A 24,864-nucleotide genomic window follows, 5' to 3' on the forward strand; every position below is an offset into this window, starting at 1 on the left:
TATAAAAAAAAAAAATATATATATATATATATATATATATATATATATATATATATATATATATTGATTTATTTATCAAAAAGCAACCAAGTAATTAAAAATAATTTATTATTTTCTGAAATAATATTTAAAAGTGAATGAAAATTATGTTATATAATTTTTTTTTAATTTTTCAAATATATATAATAATAATAATAATAACAATAATAATAATAATAATATATAGAAAGAACTTGGAAATTCGCTATCAGTTTTTTGTTTTATTACTCCAAATCATTAGCTCATACTGTTATTATCATCTCGTTGATATACAAATGTCGTATGTTTAGCTTAATTATTAAAACTTATAAAATATTTCTACTTAATCATTATAATTCACATTGAAATTTTCAAATCTATTTTTATCCCACATCGAAGCTTCCGTAATGTTGATAAAATTAGTTTTTACATTCGATTGATAAATTTTTTATGATTTTTCAGATTTCATTATTTTAAATGTGAAGTTAAATTTTTCTATGCTTTTTATGATTATGAATATTTCTATTGATATAAAATAAATAATTAATTTTCTATCTAACAATTTAATTTATCATACTTAAATAATTTAATATATCATACTTAAAGAATATTTATACATCGTATAACGTTTGTTACTATTATATCCAATAAAAAGCTATTGAAAGAAGATGCGCACTATCACAATGATCATTATAATTATTGTTTTTCATTGTAAGAATTACATACTTAACAATATTCAAAATGAATGCGCTGAATCCATATTTAACGAATGCCCATCCAAATATCCTTACAATAGCCCTCCATAAGCTTGGCACTTTGTTCTTTTTTTGTGCATTCATCAGTTCTTTCTCCCATGATCTATAAAAATGAAACAAGCAAATGAAATTGAAGTCAATGTTAGAAAGTGTATCTATTGAACAAAAAATCGTAATATTCACATTTCCAATGCATCCCCAAGTATTTCGCTCATATTTTCTGGTAGAATATCATAAAGATCATTTGGTTTCAGATTATGATTTTTTCCGAGCCAAAATAATTTACGTAGCCACCTGAAAGGATAATACACATAACAGGGGAAAATAAAAATATTATTTATTTGGCTCTTATCGAATAAATAATTTTATTCGAAATGAAATCCGTTTTATCAATTGACTGTTATTTAATCATATTTTTAATAACCTACTTAGGTTAGCAATAATCTACTATTACAAACAACAATTAATTAAATAATTTAAATATATATATATATATATATATATATATATATATATATATATATATATATATATATATAGACATTTTTAATTTAAATACACTTTATATTCAGTCAATTATTGTATATCGTTTATATATAGGAAGAATTATTTGCATATAATGCATATAATAGGTTATTTAAAACGATATAAAATATCCAGTAATTATTATTATTAAATACTTTAATTAAAGTGAAGCGAGCTATTCGTGTAAAATTATCATAGTTGATTTTATAAATTCAAAGCCATTGAACAAGAAGGATTATTTTGACAATCTCCATTATCTAATGAATAAATCTAAATCGCTTAAAACACGGATAATTATTAGTTATTTTAGAAAGCTTTCTTTTAATCACAATATGCGTAATCACTTTGCAGTAATTAATACGAATTATTTGGTATCATAAACAAATGATTAGGTGCTATTGAAAGGTGCAATTGTTTTTCAGAATAATACCAGTTTATCGTAAGAGACTGCAAATATTACTTAGAATAGGAACTATTATAAATTGTGTTTTTATAAATAATATAAATAAATAAGTCTTGAAATTTACATTTGCAGTTTTCATTTCAATAATGAACAATGAACATATTATTAAACTTATAAGATCGCGATATGCTATTATTATTAAAAACATAATACAACATGTGTATATGTAATCTTTTATCAGCTATAAAGGTGCAAAAATTTTCTAAAATTCAAATTTTGATATAATCATAGATTATTGTAATACCAAGATACTTTTATAATTTTATACTATTTTTATATATAACTAAAATTTGTAATGATTATTATTTATTGTTGTAATAGTGATAGAAGAAAGTTTTTAAAAAATTTAATAAAATTATAATATCTAATTAATTATTGGGATGAAATTAAAAATATATAATATCGCATAATATCGCCTATATAAGAATTTCTTGGCCCAGATATTATTATTATTTATAAATGAACATAATTGAAAATATAAGAATATTGATTTAATACTATAATTATTTAAAAAATTAACACATATATAGATAATTGAAAATAAAGTCATCGAGGAATTATAAAAATAAAAAAAATTCTTGTTAATAAATTGATAATGTTTCAAGAAAAAATGACAAACCAATAGTTTTCACGAATTACGAGTATCTCTTTTCAAGTTATTTGTAAATTAAGTGGTTTTTTTTTTTGTATAATATAAATCAAGGTACTCGTTATCTTATAATATTGGAATTTTCAATTTCCATTAATTGATTAATTTTTTAAAATTTTTTTTACTTACAACTTATAAAAAAATTGCAAAATAAAATATATCAAGCGTTGATTTATAATCGGCAAATCTTACATTTATTTACAACTAATTAATAGTGTATTGATTAGTTATTCAATCATAATGATAATTACAATAACGGTGAATTTCCATAAATTAAAATAAATCAGTGATTTTCAATAATTTTGAATCTTTGAATTGATTATCATTTAATTAATGAGCAATGAAATATGAAAGTTTCTACATGAGAGTAAATCGGACATATTCGAGCATTACAGCTGATATTCGTTAAAAGGTAAAATGTTGTATTAATGTAACTGTAATAAATTAGAATTAAAAGTCGTTGTAATTAATGTTCAAAGTCACATCATATATACAATTAATTACCATCAATTTACTAATATTAACACCGTCAATTTTTATTAAAGCGATAAATTAAAATAATTAGCTAAAAGTAAAAGAAAACGAAGATTTGTTAGGATATGTTTTAAATAATTTCATTAATTAATAACAATATTTAACTTCTTGGAAACAATGAAAAGTCCATTATTTCAATTATAAATGAAATATTATGGTATATAATATAATAAATGAAAGTTATTTCGCAATTTATTGTTGATAAACAAAAAATCATTAATTTCCACATCTCAGATTACAATATCTATTTAACTCTTCAATTTACGTTTTAAAGACTATTTCTATTTTCAATCATATAATTTAATTTTTTAATGTAATAATCGAGTATCGCGTTAAAATGAAAGATTTTATTAATTTTTATATATGTATACATGAATTCGATTGTGCTATATTATGTTTTATACCAATTTGAGTTTATGCATCGGCGGATGTTGCTATTAACGCGAAAGTGATAGAGGTAAGTGTCCTGCAACCATGTTTGATGATATTTTTTAATACAAATTTAATAATTTAGTTTGCATACTCTTAAGTATTAAAACGGCTCGTTGAAAAATTCTATGTAATCGATTACAATCGTAAAGCAATAAAAGGAAGCATTAAAGGTTAACGACTGACAAGACAAATATTTTACTTGTAAAGATTAGGCAAATATGAAACGGTATATCTCATAGATCTCTTGGATTAGTTTATAAATGTTATTCCAACTTTAAAAATCCCTTTGTAAATAGCCAACTAACCATTTTAATTTTATCTTTCTCGCTTGAAATTTTATATCTCATGGCAAACAATTAACGTAATAATTGTAATCAAACATTTTTTTCCGACCTTTTCCTTAAACTACTTCCGTATAAATAAATATACAATTAATGCCAAATGCAAAATACTATCCAAGTTCCAATGATCGATAAAATAATGTTTATGTTAACAATAAATGCTTCTGACGTCTAATTACATGGCAATAAGTATAAAAATTTGTCATTGTTAACTAAATGAAACTAGCGATTAAAGTATTTGTTGTAAAGTACGCATTCTCGAGTTTAGCATTATTTAATGGAAAAAGAAGGGGAATGGAAAAAACGATTGATATACGTAATCGAAATATTATTCAAATGCATTAGATTAATTTCTCTTAATATTATACTATTTTAACAATCTAACTATCATACTTGTTTGTCAATGAACAAAGTGCTTACCAAAATGATAGTTTGCTTACGAAATTGGCGGTAAGCTTAGGACATGGATTGTCCAGCTTTTCATTTTCAACATCCATTGTGGTTTATTTACTATTTGCTAATTCCAGCGTCACTCTTAGGTAGGCATATTCGACTTAATAGAACAGTTGCAAATCGTAACGATACAATAATTATCAATGCCATGCTCGCATTGACAATTGATACTTTTTCTATTTTTAATCTGTAGATAATATTTTACCATTAGATAAGTATTAAAATATTAATTTATTTATAAACATTCCTCACGCATTACACGAGAAAAATATTATAAATGATTAGCTATTTGATAGATTATAGTAATTTACCGATAAAAATTATTTATATAAAAAATATATTTCCGAAATTATTATACAAAAATATTTGTGTTTGTTTTTTAATAGCTTGTTAAGCACTTTTATTTTGTAATATAAATACAAGTTTATTATTAAATATGTCTTTTACTAATATGTAACTATATATATATATATATATATATATATATATATATATATATATATGTTTTTGCAATTTCAATTCCTATGAAAAATAAACGTCTTAATCGAATATTTATAATACACATAGTTGTAGTAAATAAAAATATTTCTTACAGGTATTTTTATCGATAAATATATCGAAATTACATATGTATATTTAATATTTGGCACGAAAAGCAGATGAGATTAAATGGGAGACTTTAACCATAAAGATTGAACAATTGAAACAATTTAACAAAAAATTTACTTACTAAAACCAAATTTTATTTATGTTTTTTTTTTTAATTTTTTTTTTTTTTTTTTTTTTTTTTTTTTTTTCGTTTATATTGAAATGGAACTTACCTTAAGTCGTTGGGCTTGATTGGACTTGAGTTCTTTTTCTTTTCTTTTCTTTTATTATTTATTCATTTTTTCGTAGCTCTCGTATAAAAGCTTTATTTAATCGTGAATGAACAGATCTTTTTATTTATGACTCACATACAACTATTGATATAGCTTGTACATAAACAGACTTAATCGTCAATTAAATATGATAATGATCATGAGGACGATGCGTGGGATAGTAAATGAACAAATATAATTTGTGCTTAATGAGAAAATTAGTTTTGCGAATGCACAAGTATAAAAAAATCTATTTAAAATAAAGTAATATTTTCTTCAAAATATACCGCTATAAATAGCAAAAATTTAGGAAAGATTTAAAGTTACGTATAATAAAAATATATAAATATCATGAATGATTAGCATATAAAAACAAAGAAATGGTAAAAAAAGTTCTTTCTATAATTGAATAATATTAAAAATAATAAATAAATTCTTTAACAATTATAGTAAGTCGTGTAAAATGTATTTATCAACTAATAAAAGCATTAAACAATAATATGACAATTTGTTATTTTGTTAACACTTGGTTCGAAAAAATTATATAGAGATGAAAATATGTTGGAAATTTTCTTCGCCATATTTACGATTAATTAGAATTGAATTGATACTAATACTAAAGATTTCACCTGAGAATGAATTTAATGAGTCATAATTACCTGCTTAATTTAAGGTAATTAATTAATTTTTAACTACATTGAATTTGCAATTAGTACATTGCTATGATTTCCTAATATTGATAACGCCACAGCTTTATTGTACGTGATAAGAAAAATTCATCTTTCTAATTTGACGTGCTCACGCTCCTATGAATATAAAAAATAAATATAAACATATAACAATATTACCGATTTTTGGTGAAAATTAAAATATTTAAATGTACGAATGGCTATAAATGTTTTAAGAAACTTTGAGACGATTAACAAATCTACACGTAATAATTATAATTAAGTATAGTAGATAAAATAAGGTGGCGGAGAAAATATAAGATCGTAGACTTTATATTTCTCTAAATACACTTACTATGGAATTGCAAAACCAAGCAATTAAAAAATACTTTTTGTAAATTTGCAATTCGTACAATTACGTTTATGAAAAAATTGCACTTTTACGGCGATCGATCGAAGCATTCATCATCTTTTAATCCTCCGATAAAAGAAACTGAGGAACTAGAAGAAATTCTATTGAAAAAACTTGACACATTAATACTAACACAGCCGATTGTATATTTCTCTATTTATTTATCTCTTGTGTATTAATTAATAATAATGTCCGTAACGTGTAGTTATGCTTGGGAGCAGCTGCCGCAGCGTTATGACTGGCGCAGTGAATTTTCAGACCAAAACTGACTGAGCGAAGCGAGCTTCATTCTTCTGCCCCACGACGATTTCAGATCGCTTATCCATTGAATTCCACGTGCGTGTTTCTTAGGCTGCTTCTGCAGTCGAGCTATCGGCTTCATTTGTTTAAGAATTTACATTTTACTTGTCCCGCCGAGCTTTCATTAGTCATTTATAAGACAACAGCCGCGACTTTAACAATTAATTGCACATGCCTGCTGACAATTTGGTTGGAAATAAAATTTGGAAACACAACCATTGTAAAAAATTTATTATATTCGATCGTCATCTCCTCTCCTCTCCTCCACGACCGCCGATCAACCACCTAAACTCCCTTCTCTCCTCCCTTCCTCGCCGCTCACCGCTCGCCGCTCCCCGCTCACCGCTCACCGCTCCCCGCTCCCCGCTCCCCGCTCCCCGCTCCCCGCTCCACGCTCCACACCCCATGGAATCCACAACTTTTGTTTAAAAGGAAATGCCTCGAGTACGTAGTGACAAATTAATAGATAAAAGATTATCCAAAAGTACAAACACGTGCGAGCGTCAATTATTCGCGCGGGCGAATTTCTTAATTATTTATTTTAATCGGATATTTTAATATAAATAATTAAGTTTGTAACATTGTATTATTTACGCCGAGCTGTTTATCAAATGCCAATGCAGAGCTCGTGAAATTCCGAAGATGTAGATTCTTAAATATTAATAGTGCAATTTCAAAAATACCGTATGTAGCGTCGGCGATTATTATGACCGATATTGACAATTTTCTTTCCTTCAAAATTTAATTCCTCGTCTAACGCGTCATTGGAATCCGAATGCATATAGTCCGATAAAATTGCAATTTACATTATAAATCGAGCTATTTGTATTGACATTCTGAGTCATAAGACTCTGAATCAGAGGCTTGCATTTAAAATATAGTTTTGGCAAAAATTTTTTTGCAAAATTTGGCAGTATCGAGAGCTTATAAATTCGAGATACAATATGGCGAATTTAATTCTGATAAAGCTCTCTTAGATTTTACATTGTTGATACGTGGAATGGGAAAACATAAGCAGCCACCAGGAAGTGTTTAATATCATAAAAATCACATTGATTTTAATCGTATATTGGGGATAATTATTTTCCAGCGTTAATTCCGAGTTAACTCCGAGGTATTGTAATTGTATTTTAGATTAATTACATTATCGATGTATTAGTGAAATTATTAAATATTTTATTGGCCAGTTATATAAATAGATGATGACATATTCTCTAGAAAAACTGTTTTTATCATAATTGTAATTTTAATTGTAATTGTGCAACGAAATACGGAGGTTGAAATGTAAAATTACGATAAAATTATTTCAATTAGTAGATGCCTATCAGGAGCAGAAAAGAAAAGATTTATGCAAAATTGTCACAGAAATTATAAACATTGGTGAATTCAAATATCCAAACTGTCAATCAAAAGATTGTTAATATTCAAAATTGTATTATCGATTCATTATACTCTAAGCTTTAAAAGATATACAATTATAACAGTATTATTTAATTATTGGTAATAATTTTGACATATTTCTCTCGATATTAGTTTATTACTGCAATTTTTTAAACAATTCGTAATAGTGTACGAGCTTTTCGAAAAGTAAATCCGTTAAGAAATATATACAATTAAATTATAAAACAACACGATAATTGTGCATGTATTTATTATCTCTCTCGTATTCGTTAAATTTAATTTATTAAAACAATAATTATAATTTTATTATCCGTTTCTATTTGCATTAATATGACGGAAAAGAAGAACCCGGTATAATTTTAACATACTCGAGGCTTCGAACACATTCGAACACATACATGTCCTGAATGGATTAAATATTTTATTATCTGTTTAATTTCTGCTTATTAATGCTTATATTCATTAAAACATACATAATATATGATAATAAAAAGATTCATTTGGCATTCAAACTTCCTAAATCAGAATTAAATTCAAATAAATGTTACATCCAACTCATTCTTTACTGATCATTATTATTAATATAAAATCATGATCAGCGAATGATTTAGAAAATTAATTTCCATAACGAAGATAAAGAAATTTGTTGGGAATGAAATGGGTATTAAGTTTATCATTCTTCAGGTTATTTGCAATCATTGTCAATGTAAGCTTCTGCCATCACCGATAATTCATAAATAACAAACTCACTTCCTCACTGTACATATATTATCGTACATTTTCGATCATTTACATTAAATTATTATATTAAAAAAAAACGTTAAGATGGTTATCCGTTAAGATGTAAAAAATTAAAAAAGAAAAATATCATTTCTGCTGTGTTTAGTGGTAAAATTTTTCATATATTTATATAAATTACAGTACAAATATAAAATAAATACATGATTATTACATATTCAATAAATAAATAAAATATACATTATATATATATATATTGTTGCAAAACTTTCCTATAAAATCTTTAATGTCTCGTAATTATTCTAAAATACAAGAATTCTAATAATTAACAAAATGTAGTCGTATATTTATATATTATTATTGTTTTCACTGTTAAAATATTCAAGTTGAGAAAAAATCATTTTGTGATATTTTATTGGACATTAGAATGGTTTACTTGGTAAGACAAAACAATTGTAAGATCTCTTTAACTTTTTAATGCTTACACATTATATTCAATTCTATATTAAAATAATTTTCAAATTTATTTGTAACTATTCAATATTTATTTATATTTATAATATTTTGAAAATATAGCTTAATGAAATTTTATATATTTGCATGCGTGATAAAGATAAATTTTCTTTGTCTTTATCAATCAAATGTAGGCAAATACACCGGCAGATCACAATCTCCTCTTTTAACTTTTATATTACTTCGAAAATAATTTTTATAACGAGTATTTTTAGAAAATATATAAAAACATATATTTTGTATCGAACGTATTGAACGATTCAATGTTTTTTATTTTTTATTTTTTATTTTTTATTTTTTTTTTTTTTTTTTTTTTTGCATTTTTAAGTAATAAGCAAACATTTTAGATAAAGATCAGTAAATTTACAGTTGATTGCATACTTAATTTATTAAGCCTTGGATCATATCATACATTGAACTTTTATTTTGTGTGCTTGATCTAACTTTATGCTTTTTCGACGATCGATAATTCAAAGTAGATAATTGTATGAATAAAAATGGTCATTGAAAAAGGACGTGGGAAACATTAACTCAAAGTCGAAGAGACAATTCAACCAAGAAGTCGATCATCTCCGTATCGATACCGAGCAACTCATAAATTTTCAAATGTTTATGAAAACAGCCTAAGCTTCTTTCGATATTTTATTTCTTATTTACTTTTTTCTCAAAATGCCATAAGATGAAACGAACAATCAACTTTATATAATTTTTTAAACTGAAATATCAAATTGAATCGATCGCCTGTGCCAGTTCTAATGAACTATGTTTGTCGATCTTCAATTTAATAATTTACATTATAATGATTATGATTTAAGAATAGAATATATTTTTTATGTTTGGCATTTTAATTATGAATAAAAATACTCTATTCTTTCAACGGGGACTTTCATTGATTAAAATTTTACTAGAATTATTAGATCAGAGAAAAAAGTGGTGGCTTAGCAGCTTCACAATGTAATTTCATAAATCCACATATCATGTTCAATCTTACTAGCCCCATACAATCTTTTTTTTTAATCACCTAAACGAATGCCCCATAATTATCCTATAAGACATTCACTCGTTTTGTTCAATTAACAAATGTATTTATTATATTGTTCTTGTTCTCCGTGTTAAAAAAGAACTCGATAATGTCATCCGAGAGTACCGTTTGAAATCTTCCTTTTCACAAACTTAGTATATTAGTATATTTTAATGAGTGTACATTTGGATTACGTACGACATTCCACTACCTACATATAATTATAACGAAGATCTGAATAAAAATAATATTACAGCGATACGTAAAGCGCTAGCTTCGATCGAGCCTAAAAGTAAAATATAGAATTTCAAAAATTTCCACAAGACCGTAGAAATAACACCATTAATATAGATATTGCAATAATAATTTATTATTAATATTAAAATCCATTTCAATTAGTTGAATTTCGTACGAAAGATAAATAATCGATAAATAAATAAGTTTCGAATTCCGTAATATTATATGCTACATATACAGGATTATTAACAATTTTTCTCAACCAAAGGCTTAAATATAAAAAACAAAAAGTCAAAGCAAATTAAGTATCTCTCAAAATATTCCATAACATTTATCTATGAATTTAGAATACATTATTTTTTATAACTATAGAAAGAATTGGTATTTTTAGCTTCGATTTCTTACATTTTATCGTTATTTTGACCCAAGTATTCCTCCAAAGTAATTAAATGAATTCGTGGATAAAGTTATGTGGTATCAATAAAAAATACACAAGAGCATATCCATTTCTATTTATAGAGCACCAAAATCATGTATATTTACAGAATAAAGTGTAAAAATATATAATGCATATAATTATATTGAACACTAATAGATAAAACTGTGATTTATTTCAAAGATAAAATTGAATCGTCTAAGTACTCAGTTATAAAATTTATTTTACATATTTAATAAATCTTATAACTCATAGATTCAAAGTATATGAATTGCCAGACACGCGTGATTCGTATAAGTACGTAACATTATCCAATTAACACAGTATAGTTAAGTTCGAAAAATCATTAAGATTTGTTTAAAAGTGATTAAGTAAAATAAAAATTATACAATTTTTTGTTTAATCACAAATATATGAATATATATATATATATATATATACATATATATATATATATATATATATATATACAATTATATTATTTTTTCACAATTGCACTTTTGTTATTTTCATCATCGGAAACTAAATCTATCGAGCTGGTTCGTAAGTCTTTGTTGAAGGCCTGAAACAATAAATTATTGTGTTACATTACTGTTTTATAAACAGAATATTTTTTTATTGTAAATTTCTAATACTACGCTCTGGGCGCGAGTACACACGCGCGCGTGTGTATGCACATATGTATTTTATGTATAATTAAATTGTGTACTTTTTAAATAAAAATTACATTATTTGAAGTATTCAAAAATAAAAAATAAAAAAAAATAATAAACAAAAAAATAATAAAAAAAGTCTCTAATATAATGAAAATGCCTTTACCCAATATTCCATTATAACTTTAATTAAGTATCGCTTCAAAGCACCGCGCATACAATGATGAACGAAGCTTATCTCAAGTCTAACGACTATGTTATAAAAATTCTTCGTTCTAATTTTCTATGAAATGCGCGATACTCTGGCGGAAAATGACAAAAAAAAAAAACAAGAAAAAAAAGAAAAAAAGAAAAAAAAGTTACAAGATAATTGCAAGTAGATAAATAAACCTTTTCGGCAATTTCTTTTAGATGCTGCGCCATATTATTGCCAGTTTGTTGGACCATTTGAGCTAAGTAGCCGTCGTTGCACTGCAGTAAATTATGAGGATGGTCGTACTCCACGGCTTGGCCATTCTCCATAACGAGCAACTTGTCGCAGTCCATAATGGTGTTGAGTCTGTGCGCTATAGTGAGTACCGTGCAATCCTTGAAGTTCACCCTAATGGTCTTTTGGATGAGGGAGTCCGTGATGTGATCCACATTGGCCGTGGCTTCGTCGAGGATCAGGATTTTGTTTCTCTTGACGATGGCTCGCGCGAGGCAGAGCAACTGACGCTGACCGGCGCTCATGTTACCACCGCCTCGTGTCACCGCGTGCTCCAACGAGGCGAAGATCTTGTCGAGCTCGACCTCTTGCAGCGCGAGCCAGAGGGTCGCGTCGTCGGACTCGTGGAAGGGATCGAGATTGTCACGCAGCGTCGCCGAGAAGAGTATCGGCTCTTGGGGCACGATGGAGATCTTGTTACGCAAATCATTCAGGCCGATTTTACTGATGTCCACGTCGTCGATAAGTAGGGAGCCATCGATTTGCGAGAGGCGGAACAGAGCCGTTATCAATGAAGATTTCCCAGCGCCCGTGCGCCCGACGATTCCAATCTTAAACAAAAATGAACTTTAACAATAGAGGACTTAGGACGGCATAAGCATTTTTTTTTTTTACAAAATATACATATATAACGTACCCCGTGTGTAAAGTATAGATTGTAGGAACCGTAAGAAAGAAAAAAGGAAAGGAAAAAAAAAGGGAAAAAATTTTAACTAAATGACTTTCGAAGAGGTTTGTAATAATTATCGCAACAATAATAATAATAATAATAATAATAATCGTAAAAATCTTGCGTTATTGCTAAGGGGTGAATGTAAGTGTGGCGGCGTATCGGCAAACACTCAACATATACAACCAAAATGTCAAATACATAGGTTGTGGCTGTGTTACCGATTCTTCTTCGTTAACATCTCGAGATAATAAAGGCTCGCCGAGTGAGAATTACCTTCATTCCCGGCTCCACGACAAATGTCAGATTCTTCAGTACGGGCTCGTTCTCGGCGGAATACTTCAGGTAGACTTCCTTGAACTGTATCCTGCCCTTTCTCGGCCAGCTCTTGTTCGGCTTCTTACCGGGCTCGCTCTCGAAGGGCCCCTCCTTCTCCAGCTCCGTGAACTGGAACATCCTCTCGACGCTCGTCATCTGGGCCATCATCTCCGCGGTTTGTCTCATGCCGTACTGCAGCATGCCGCAGAGTATGAGAGACTGGGATATGGCCAGGCCGACGTTACCCGCGAATGGCTTGCCATTAAAGAAATCGTTGCTGTCGATCACGATGAAGCTGTACGTGACGAAGGCTACGAAGGTGATCGAGACGATGTCAAGCCAGAATCCGAAGGCCGTTGAGGTTGAGAGGATGAGGGAGTAGGCCGCGGTGTGCACGTCCTGGAGTATATCGAATTCCTTGCAGGTCATGGCTTGCGCCCCGCATGAGCGAATTGTCAGCAGACCGAGGAAGGAGGTGTTGGCGTGCGAGAAAACCGGACTCTTGGCTAAACATGTGTAACAATACACTTGCAGTCTTGATCTCGATCGATCGAGGGTATTGAATATATTGAGTCTGAGTGAGATTGATTTAACGAGATCGAGTTTAATGATGTTCCTACTACTACTACTACTACTACTACTACTACTACTACTACTACTACTACTACTACTACTACTACTACTACTACTACTACTACTACTACTACTACTACTACTACTACTACTACTACTACTACTACTACTACTACTACTACTACTACTACTACTACTACTACTACTACTACTACTACTACTACTACTACTACTACTACTACTACTACTACTACTACTACTACTACTACTACTACTACTACTACTACTACTACTACTACTACTACTACTACTACTACGGAGAAATTTAGTAGTAGTAGTTGAATTTTATGAAATATCACAGTCTGCCCAAGCTCGCGAGCTCGGGCTTAACGAAGCTTCATTAAAATTTCCATGAATTTTATATTTGATTGAACTTACCCTAAGGCGATTCCATTCGCTACGCTAACCTTAATCGTTTAAGGAGATCGAAGACTCAATTACTTAAATACTTCGCGAACGTCCATTATAAGCTACGAGCGTCACGAGTGCTATCGACTTACATAATTTACCATATGATTTGTAAATGACGTGTAAACATTTATTATTAATCAATTAAGACGGTTAATAAGATCTCCCATTGTATTGTAAGGTGAACAAAACATGCTGTGATAATCGATGTTGGAAGCCGACTCGGGAATCGATTATAATGGAATAGATAAGTAAACGTGTCAATTATGAACGTGAGTGGCATGGTGGAGGTGAAGGAGGTGAAGGAGATGAAGTATGAAGAAAAAGAAGCTATGAAGAAATCGAAATTAGAATAATTCGTAGATTGTGGAGGTGCAAGGCGCCGATAATAATCCAAGTCCGAACGAGTATCGAACAATAACTAAAAGCTTTCAAAGTGTAAATATTGCACTAATTAGATAAACAAAAACAAAACAAACAAACAAAAATGAACAAAAATGAACAAAAATGAAAAAAAAAAAAAAAAAAAAACAATGACATGAAAATTGTTCGTTAACACTGATGGAAATTTAAGGAATTCAAGAAAATTTGTCTTACCATTGCCCTCTAGCCTCTTAATATCTTGTGCGCTAGCTAAATAAAGATTTCTAATTTTCAGATAAAGAAAACCCATGACCAGCATAGGAAAAATTGTCCACCAATTTATTATAAGTACTTGCATCATAATTCCAATCATAACGGAAAATATTTGAAAAGCCTCGAGCATAGCCATTGGTAAAGTCTCATCCACTGCTCCGGTATCTTTTGAAAAACGATTGAGAATTCGACCTACGCAAAATTACAAATTAGTCACTTACATAACAACGAATGGATTTTTGTTGTCTTAATAGCAAGCCATATTATATCATGAATGCTGATTAACGAGTAGTGGAGGACACATATGGAATATCATACCCGATGGATTGACGTCGAAAAATCTCATGGGCGCTTTTAAAAGAGCCGAGAACATGGCATTGTGAAGGGTCTTGCTCGCATTCATGCAAACCTTGCAGAACAGTATATTCTTAACCGTCGACATGACAATACTACCTACTATTAAAATTGTATAAATAAATACAGTTGTAGATATATTAAGATAAAGCTTGTACTTCTTATAAAACCAGGTATTCTCCATATTTTCAATCATTTGGGTTGTCATACAACTGGAAGAGTTTGTATCTATTATAAAGTTTCTTAGGCGCTCCTCTTCCTTTCTGGTCCTAAAAAGCCCAACCCAATAGTTCACATTAATTCATACTCCCAAATTTAATTGTTTATTTTAGCTTTTGTCCACACGCGCACACACGCACACACGCAGAGAGAGAGAGAGAGAGAGAGAGAGAGAGAGAGAGAGAGAGAGCAATTTGCATAAAAATATATAGTGCATAAGAATATATAATGAAAAGACTAGGGAAAATCATGTGAAGCCACTATAATTTTATTTTAAGCACCGTCTTTCCATTTTTGAAAGCGAACCTTCCACTGGAATGTGCGTTACTCTAAACTTAATGTCAGCTATTATATCCCGACAAAACGAAGCGCTATTGGAAAATTATGAAGAAAACACTCCAAACGTCGACTTACCAAAAGCCAAGCCAAAAGTCGCAACCACTGGTAGCCAATTGAGCTAAAATGAAACTTATCACGAGATATGATAGTATAAAATACGAGCCACCAGCCTTGAAGTAATTCCAGTACAAAGACTTGGCAACGTTACCCTTGGCCATAAGCTCCTCGACCTCCTGAGGCTCGTTATTATCCTCATTTTCCTCAATCTTTGAATTCAATACTAATGCCATTTGTCCATTTTCAACAATCTCCGGCTCTTCGACTAGTGTCTTCTCCATCTCACTGCTCGACGGCAAGTGACGTATATAGCTTTCATTTTTACTAAAATTCAAAAATGTGCCTTGAAACTCCACTTTGCCCTGAAACGTTGCAAATCCTTTATTTCACCGACTGATGAAACGAAATTATAGACGCGGTGACGGGAAATTTATAGGTTATCCGTGAATTGCGTGAATGAGCAACAATCGGAATAAATAATCACGATTAATGATTAATCGAACAATTACGATAATTCAATTCCATTAATTCGATCGACATCATGAAATTCGTAGAGGATCATTTATTTAGATCGCGTAAGTGATAATGAAGAGAAAAAAATAATTCAAAGTGTTTTTTCTCTGTTTCGGCGAATAGCAGGACAGTCGAACGAAATCAATGGTTTCTTTTTTTTTATTTTGTTGTTGTGCAATTCAAAAATGAGTTCTCGAATATAACATTGCTGACTGCTTAATAATAAATTTATTGTCTTATTGTATTATTACCATCCACTTATTATTAATGTTAATAATTAATGTTGATAATGAACGTGTAATTATAATTAAATCAACAATTAGGTATTAATACTAATTCTAATGATAATTAGGTTTAATCATTTTTTTTCTTTTACCACACAAAAACTCAATCAGTGACATCCGCAAATTAACGTTTATATATTTGTTTATTATCTTTATATAAATTGTTTTAAAGTGAAATGTTTATTTCTGCATAGCTAACGGGAGACTGTATACACACAATAAGATTGAATTCGCATTCACTATTCCCGTTATTATAAATTTACTCAACAATAATTATTAATACTTACGTTATTCAATAAGATAATTGCATCGGCTTGTTTCAAATACTGTATTTGATGTGTTACGAGAATTCTCGTTTTATCCTTCAAATATCCATTGATACAATCCTCGAATAAACTTTTACCAACACGAGTATCGACAGCTGAAAGAGGATCATCTAATAAATATATATCAGCATCTCTGTAAACTGCCCTGTAATAATTAATATAATAAATAAATAAATTTCAAATAATTTAGAAATTTAGAATCCGTTTTACATATATTAATTATAAATTGAAAATATGTCGCTCTTATTGATTAAGAAAATATAACTATAAAATGTATTTTAATAATAGATTTGCAAAAGTAAATAGAAAAATATTAATATTATTATAAGATGCGAAAATTAAAAGGAATACACAGATTGTAATTAAGATGTCGAACAATAATAATAATAATAATAATAATAATAATAATAATAATAATAATAATAATAATAATACGCATTTATCATTGCCAATTCGAGTGTATTAAACTATTAAACTATTTTATAATTATCAATTGATAAATTGAATTCGTATTATATAAATCGACTTATCGTTTATACTAAAAGTACTCGACTTGATAAAAAGATTTTTCATTTTCAGGATGGTGAGCGTGTAACATTTAAAGAAAAATTATATATAAATTTTGCCACACTATAATGGCGGCTAATTTTACCATTTACTTTATAAGAATAACATCAAAGCCGTAATGATATACTTGACTTTTTTAAAATAAATGAAATTTTTAATTTTACCACATATTATTTTGCATTGTTGTATAATTCCTTCGCGGAATGAAAAATGCTTACATCACAAATTATTCTGACTTGCAACTACTTAATAACTCTTCGTATCGCCTTTCTACACGTTCATTATTCACGTATGCACGTATAATTTAATAATGGCCAAATAAATATTGTTCTCGTTGGCGTTTCATATTCTTAAATGTAAAATAACAAATTCCATTACGATATTAAAATTTGAATAACGCTATTGATATTGGCGTATCGAAATTAAAAAAACTATCGATCCATTTCTTTCAAAATAACTGCTTCATTATAGATAATCAACATCTACAAATCTATATGCTACTGTCCATTTATTACTTTTTCTACATCTCGGCATTGTATCTGAATTCGCTTGGCTTTTACCTAAGAATAAATGATAAGCAAATTTAGCGTACAATTTCTATCTTAATTATTCAGTTTATTAAACGTTAAAATCTTTATGCTGACCATCTCTCTATGAATATGTTTTTTTTTTTTTTTTATTTTATTTTATTTTAATATGAAATTTAGATGAGAATCGACCGCGTAATTCTCAGATCTATAAAAAACATGAGCCACATAGGCGGCTAACGATACAAAATAATGAAACGAATGAATAATATTTTTATTATGTGTTGATTAAAGTCAATCGCAAACTCCATCGTATCATCACCACATATCATCACATTGTAGTCTTAGGAAGCAAAACGTACTACCCATTTATCAATCGACGACATTAACTATTTTATTAAATTTCAATTAATCGTCCTTGTAGCTATCATCGAATAATGCGACTTGTCATTCTTTAAATTGACAAACAATTTCGTAAACTAGAACTTATTTTTAATAGCCGTCGAGGACTTCGTCGCACCTTGCTAGATTGATCCTCGCGCACTGTCCCCCGCTGAGGCTGCCGCCCCTCTCGCCGACGAGGCTCTTGTCCCCGTGGGGCAGCTGCTCAAAGTCCTTGACGAGGGCACAGGCCCTAGTCACTACCTGATACTTCTCTTCGTCGTAGGGCGCGCCGAAGAGAATATTGCTGCGGATGGATCCGTTGAAAAGCCAGGGTTCCTGGCTCGCGTACGACATGCTCCCGTGGAGCTGGAGTTTGCCGCTCGCTGCTCGAAGCTCCCCTAGGATTAGTTTCAAGACGGAGCTCTAGAAAAACCAGAGATCACCTTCACCTCACATATTGCGGCTTTATCGCGATTTTATTCGCCACTCAACGCATTAAGTAAAGCTCGGAATTTTTTCTTTCGCTTAGAGAGAACGTTTCTTTTCGTAAAAATTTTTGCTTGAGCTGGGATGTGTGATTTGTCATTAGTAATGGGCGACAGCGATCGATTTACGATTTCATTGAAGGATCGCGGCGATTGTATCGATTACGAGATTGTGCAACAATAAATAAACGCATTAAAAATTTAATTACAATAGATAATTGACTGATGAGATATAATTAATTAAATGTAACGCCATTGCCGAGGTATGTCAGTGCGATAAGGTGATAATGCGTAAGTAACTGGGATAAATCGGTTGTCGATAAATAGAATTGACTAAAGATAATTGTGCTTTTAGTGATAGAACAAAAAAAAAAAAAAAAAAAAAAAAAAAAAAAAACAGTGTTATTTTTAAGATTTTCCTTTTTCTAATATTCTCAATTGCCATATTATATCGTACGTGACAAGCATAAGCATAATTTTTTTCTCTAATTAAGCTATACGCAAAATCTTCAATATTTTCCGAAAAACATCCATAACATGAAATAAAATCTCTTTTACAATTAGGGATAATAAGATTTTTCTCAGCAAGTACGAGTTTTTATTATCTTGCAGCGCACATCTCCATGCAAGAGAAACATTGACATTGAAAAAATTAAATAATTACTCCTATGGCCTAATATTCTTGGCAAAGTATCTCTGACATTAAATTATTTCATTCTTATTCTTTTAAATGAACTTCTCCCTACGCGCGAATATTATTCAAAATTATAATAATTATGTTACCTTTCCCGCGCCAACTGGACCCACAACTGCGAATAGTTTCTTTTGAGGGACGACGATATTTATATCGTGAAGTGTATTGGCGATGGACTTTTCCGACCAGGAGGCATTAACATTTTTCACGAGGATACTTGTATTATCGTTATTAACTATTAAATCTTTAGTATTTGATTCAACTTCTTCGAGAAGCAAAAACTTCTGTTGAATAATAATGAAAAAAAAAAAAAAAAAACATATATATCAAACATGTAAGATTATTATTAATATATTTATTATTTTATTTACTTTATTTGTCGATAATCTTTGAAATATAAATATGTTATTCAACATTTTCTTTAGATAACAATAAAAATTAATATTATAAACTGCAACATAAGACTAGTTTATGAATGAAAAGTGTCCATCATCGATACATATAAAATAATTGTAATAAGAAAATGAAAAATTGAAATTTCTGCTATCCATTAAAATACATAGTTAATTTGAATTTATCAATTATAATTATCTTTTACTTAATTGTCTATTGTAATACATTCTTGTCAAATATATCAAATGATAAATTTATCGTTTATTTTGTTGTTATTTATATTCTTTTTTTTTTTCTTTTTATTTCTTATTTTATTTTTTACATAGACACACAAGCGCGCGCGCGCGCGCATGCGTGCGTGTGTGTGTGTGTGTGTGTGTTGTAAAAAAATTTTAACGAAAAAATCGCGTATCAAAACTTGAAAATGTCGACTTACCTCGATTCTCTTTATTGATATTCTCGCCTCTGCAGCACAACCTACAGCTCGAGGATATAAAATAGCCATTGACAATTGCAATATATTAAAGTACTGTGCCATCGTAAAGACTTTATCGGCTGATATTGTATATCCTTGAAGTACAAAAGCCACAATTGTTATGAATAATGTTGTACGTTCGGTAAATACAAAGGAAGCCAAGTTAATCGCTCTTAAGTATGATGCAACTGTAAGGACATCGACTTCGAGTCTATTGAGAAAAGATGTTAAAACGAAAATATTTGCCAATGTTATTATTATCTTTTTCTCTTTAAAAAAATTTTGAAAAAATCAATTGACTTACTTTCTTGTAAAAGACACTAGTTTTTCAAAAGGCTTCTCCCATGTATACATTTTGATAACCCGAATACCATTTATTATTTCGCTCATTAATAAAACTCTTTCATCTGTCCTTGTGGCGATTTTCGAACGCAATTTGGACATAATTTTAGCACAATATGCTGAAAATTTGTTCATCCTGATAAGATTTTTCAATCATATTTACAATATGAATTCATATTATAAAAAAAAATCGAATAATAAAAAATTCACCGCTACCATTTTATTGCATTTACTCTGTTTATACATAACTTAAACATAAATTAAACAATAATACCGTTTTTCATTTATTAATTCATTTGTGTGCTCTTAAAATTGCGATATTTTTATATTACAAGTTTCATATATACGAAATAACAGTATAATAAATTAAGATTATTCGTTAAAAAAAAAATCGCAATTTCGGTTCCAAGTGTAGTTTAACATAACAATTTTATATTTATGCGAACAAGAATATCTATATTATTATTAAATTTTGCTTTTATTTAAAAAAGTAATATATATATATATATATATATATATATATATATATCAATACACCTCTTACAACAATGATTATAGTTGATTAAATTATAAACAGTATTAGGAACATGTTGTTTATTTTAATCAATTGTTTACTTAATTGAAGTATTAAACGAGGGCTCCGTGAACGAATAGGCCATATTTTTATTTGAAAAATTTGGAATGATACATCGAACCAACCTTGTACCGGAATTGTTTGTAATACCATGAGAAGAACACCAGCTAATGACGCAGCACCAACGTGTCTCCAAATTAAATAGGCTATCACAGCTCCTTGTAAGGGCATAACCCATATGTAATGTAAAAATAGGAAAAGCTGCTCGAATCTAGCAACATCGTTTGACAGTAAATTAGTTATCAAGCCCCCAGTGGCTTGGCTAGCAGCTGAACAAGACAACCGTGTGATCTAAAATTAACAGATAAATGTTAAATGCACAAATTAACAATAATAATAATACTATCGAATGAGCTTACTGGAAAAGAAAACATTAATGAAAACTGTCAAGGTCTGGTAACGAAGATCCGTAATGGATAATGTTATTTCATTACAGAGAGAGAGAGAGAGAGAGAGAGAGAGAGAGAGCAGAAGAAAAAAACGAATGTTCAAATTTACTAAAATTCAACCGACAGTCGTCCGAATTAATTTACTCTTTAGACAGTAATGATATACATACTTTTCTGTAAACTAAAGATGAGCAAGCGATCCTTACACGCATACCAATTTCTAGTTGGCCAAAATTAGAATGATGTCCAATAATTGCCTGCAATATGGCCATCAAAATAACACCAGAAGCGAGCAAATAAGCATCTAATGTTGTTGTTGTGGAGCAAGGATCAAAGTGATAAATAAGAACACCCAAAATTAATGGTTGTAATATTCTATTAAGCAGAAAAGTTCATAAAAAATACACTGTTAGTATATGATTATTTTACTATATCGAATATGTGGCTTGTAATAACAATATGAAATAATTGACTATTTATGATTAATATATCGAATGAAATATAATTTCCCAGACATTCTTTTATTCGGCGTACATTAGACATCGCATTGAATTGAAGCGATATTAAATATTTAAATAAATTATTCATTATTTTATATACGGCATTTTGCATTTACTACCTATTATGCGTAAAAGGATTTAAATTTATTCTACAACTATAATTAAAATTTAGCTTTAAATTAGTCGCAAATTAGTAGGAATTAAATGCCAGATAATAATTATTATAAGTCAATTGCATAATATCTTAGGTAAATGATAACTGAGTATACGATTGAAAAATAAATGAAAAATTCTGTGTAAAAACAAAATTGTACTTATATATATATATATATATATATATATATATATATATTGAATGAGATAAAACTAGATAATTATCGATATTACAGAAATTCTTTTCTTAGTCGACAATTAATTCTCACCTTATAACAATAGCTAAAAATAAAATATGTGTTGCATATTGAAGGTAAGACCATCCAAATGTTTTTCTAATAGCTCTCAATAAACTAGGCTTCTTCTTAGTCTTGTGGAAATTATCCATTTCCCTTTTCCAATATCTATAAACAATGAAAAAAGTGATTTATATTAATATAATTCATCATTCTACATCGTGTTGAGGTTTTAGGTTGGTGGTAATAATTTAATATTTGAAAGATTTATTTTTTGTCAATGGTAAAGTTGAATATCAAAATTATAGTAATAATATTCAAATATTCTATGAACAATATTTATTTCCTCCCTTTTACTTTAAAAACTTGCTCGCAAAGTAATTACCTAATTTTCCAATTTATTTATATAACTCCAAGTGTCGAATAAATCTTTCTGCTAATTTAAAAATGGACAATATAATAACAAAAATAACAATTAACAAACAATGAACTTATTATAAAGTATTAATAATGATTTTTTCATCAATTTACATTACTTTCACAATTTGTCTTCTTATATTATTTCTATGCAATTCACAGGCTGCGATTACTTTTTCTCATCCAGAACCAACGGACGAGCTAATATAAAAACAAAAGTGTACTAATAAGGATGATATATTAAAATAGCATTTTCAGGCAATAAAGAATAATTGGTAATTACAATGTTGACGCTTTGCAATAATAAAGGAAAATATTAAATTTGATTGATAGGCCAATGTCATCAAAGACCATTAAATTTTTACGAGCTTGTAAAATCTTTCATATCGAATTATCTTCTACCGTCCATTGATAATATACAGAAGCCATGTTAATATTTACTTTTCCAACTGATTGCCAAGAGGTTCGCTAAGATCGTTTGGCAAAGCTGTATGAAGATCCTTGGCCTGAATATCGTGCTTCCTTCCATACCAAAAGAGGGGATTCAACCAACTGTGAAATAATAATAAAATAAAATATTACTATAATCGATAGATAAGGCTAATACCTAAATTTTATAGTCGTACAGAACTAAGAGGTCCGGCGAACCATACAAAACTGCAACAGAACGGTGCATTTAGGATAGCAAATATTTTAATAATTAGCAAAATTGCTAGGAAAATTGTTAGCAAAATTCTTAAATAAAATGTTACGCTGACAAATGCTACTAGTACAAAGCATGCGAATCAGTGATGCTGATCGCTCATCGCACACATTATCCACTATACCAGCGGAATCTATTCAAGGCTTAAATTAGAAATATTTCTTACATAAGTCAATCTATTATCACACAAGCAGAATAAATGATAGGATTAGTCAACCACTTGTAGGCTCAATCTCAAATCAACCCATCGAAACAATATTGTGACAAAACTATAAATTCACAAGCACAAGACTCACCAAAATAACAGCTTACTGACGATGTTGGCGGAGAGTCGGGGATTCGCATTTGCACAGCTCGTACTCACATCCATTTTTCACAATAATCATAAAATGTCCCTTATTGTCACGTTTATCACATAAAATGATTTACCGGCACTTTTATGGACGGACGTCGATGTAATCGAGAGCACCCCTACATTTTCCTGCTACCGGTGCAACTTATCTCCGGTTCCTCCGCGCGAACAATCATGTCCGACACATCTCTCGTACTGCTGCTGATGTCTAAATCTAAGCGGCGACTGAGCAGTGCAAAAGGCACATCTCACGCGAACACGAGCCGAATCAAACGACGAGAGAGCATTAGACGATGCGCGACGACTCACGCACACAAATGCCACCGCGAGTACGCTTATGCACGCGCGCGACCGTCCGAATCACTCTTTCTCTCTCTCTCTCTCTCTCTCTCTCTCACTCTCTCTCTCACTCGCTCGCTCGCTCACGCACGCACGCACGCACGCACGCACGCACACAATAACAACAACAGCTACTACCTACAACTACTAGACTACTACTACTACTACTACTACTACTACTACTACTACTACTACTACTACTACTACTACTACTACTACTACTACTACTACTACTACTACTACTACTACTACTACTACTACTACTACTACTACTACTACTACTACTACTACTACTACTACTGCTACTACTACTAAACTACTATACTATATAGGAATGCCCCATGCCCCATAAACAATGTTGAAGTCAGTCGCCCGCACTACTACACTATGCGAAGCTATGGACTTGAATTTGGATGCCTAGAGATCGTATAACACTTTTTTTTTTCTTTTTTTTTTTATGCTCGCCTCCTTATAAAGCCCCTTTTTATAATTCTGATTTGATGATAAAAATACTCATATCGATTGGCTTTTAATTGCCATTATAAATATTCGTCAACGATATTATCGACAAATGTCCGATAATCATATGCTCCTCGATGCTTGATTTTCTGTATTCAAGGC

The 24,864-nt window shown here is 29.6% G+C and overlaps 2 protein-coding genes across 3 annotated transcripts in view; both read right to left on the reverse strand.

Annotated features, from left to right (window-relative positions):
* Positions 1–5,780, reverse strand: part of LOC105368393 (multidrug resistance-associated protein 4-like) — a 16,314-nt gene extending 10,534 nt beyond the window's left edge. The window contains exons 1-4 of the mRNA XM_011507402.1: positions 5,690–5,780; positions 4,138–4,357; positions 957–1,067; positions 745–876 (exon numbers count right to left, since the gene is read on the reverse strand). Of these exons, the coding sequence (XP_011505704.1) occupies positions 745–876; positions 957–1,067; positions 4,138–4,214 (320 nt within the window). The 5' untranslated portion in view covers positions 4,215–4,357; positions 5,690–5,780. The remainder of the gene's footprint in view (positions 1–744; positions 877–956; positions 1,068–4,137; positions 4,358–5,689) is intronic.
* A 5,446-nt stretch (positions 5,781–11,226) lies between these two features.
* LOC105367932 (multidrug resistance-associated protein 4-like) lies at positions 11,227–24,211 on the reverse strand. Of its 2 annotated transcripts, XM_011506790.1 has the most exons (16): positions 23,849–24,211; positions 23,291–23,401; positions 22,466–22,600; positions 21,714–21,918; positions 21,220–21,445; positions 20,483–20,639; positions 20,140–20,389; positions 19,400–19,594; positions 18,268–18,554; positions 16,615–16,798; positions 15,549–15,892; positions 14,880–15,184; positions 14,523–14,753; positions 12,843–13,390; positions 11,800–12,447; positions 11,227–11,318 (listed from the first exon to the last, which is right to left on the reverse strand). In XM_011506790.1, exons 1-16 carry the CDS (start codon positions 23,920–23,922, stop codon positions 11,235–11,237), a joined length of 3,984 nt encoding a protein of 1,327 aa, XP_011505092.1. In that variant the 5' UTR covers positions 23,923–24,211; the 3' UTR covers positions 11,227–11,234. The 2 variants fall into 2 exon arrangements, with proteins under 2 accessions (XP_011505092.1, XP_011505094.1); XM_011506792.1 differs by lacking the exons at positions 14,523–14,753; positions 14,880–15,184 and having other exon boundaries at positions 15,682–15,892.
* Between the last annotated feature and the right edge of the window lie 653 nt (positions 24,212–24,864).

This window comes from Ceratosolen solmsi, unplaced genomic scaffold, assembly GCF_000503995.2.
Source record: "Ceratosolen solmsi marchali unplaced genomic scaffold, CerSol_1.0 scaffold6, whole genome shotgun sequence".
Taxonomy (NCBI): domain Eukaryota; kingdom Metazoa; phylum Arthropoda; class Insecta; order Hymenoptera; family Agaonidae; genus Ceratosolen; species Ceratosolen solmsi.

What these genes read in the sequence shown, in the direction of transcription:
- LOC105367932 (XM_011506790.1), bottom strand. Translation starts at nt 23,922, where the DNA reads ATGGATGTGAGTACGAGCTGTGCAAATGCGAATCCCCGACTCTCCGCC. An exon ending in ACAAACAATTCCGGTACAAG is followed by an intron (nt 20,640 to 21,219) that starts GTTGGTTCGATG and finishes ACAAATTTTCAG; the next exon opens with CATATTGTGCTAAAATTATG. An exon ending in CAATTATCTTATTGAATAAC is followed by an intron (nt 15,893 to 16,614) that starts GTAAGTATTAAT and finishes GCAACGTTTCAG; the next exon opens with GGCAAAGTGGAGTTTCAAGG.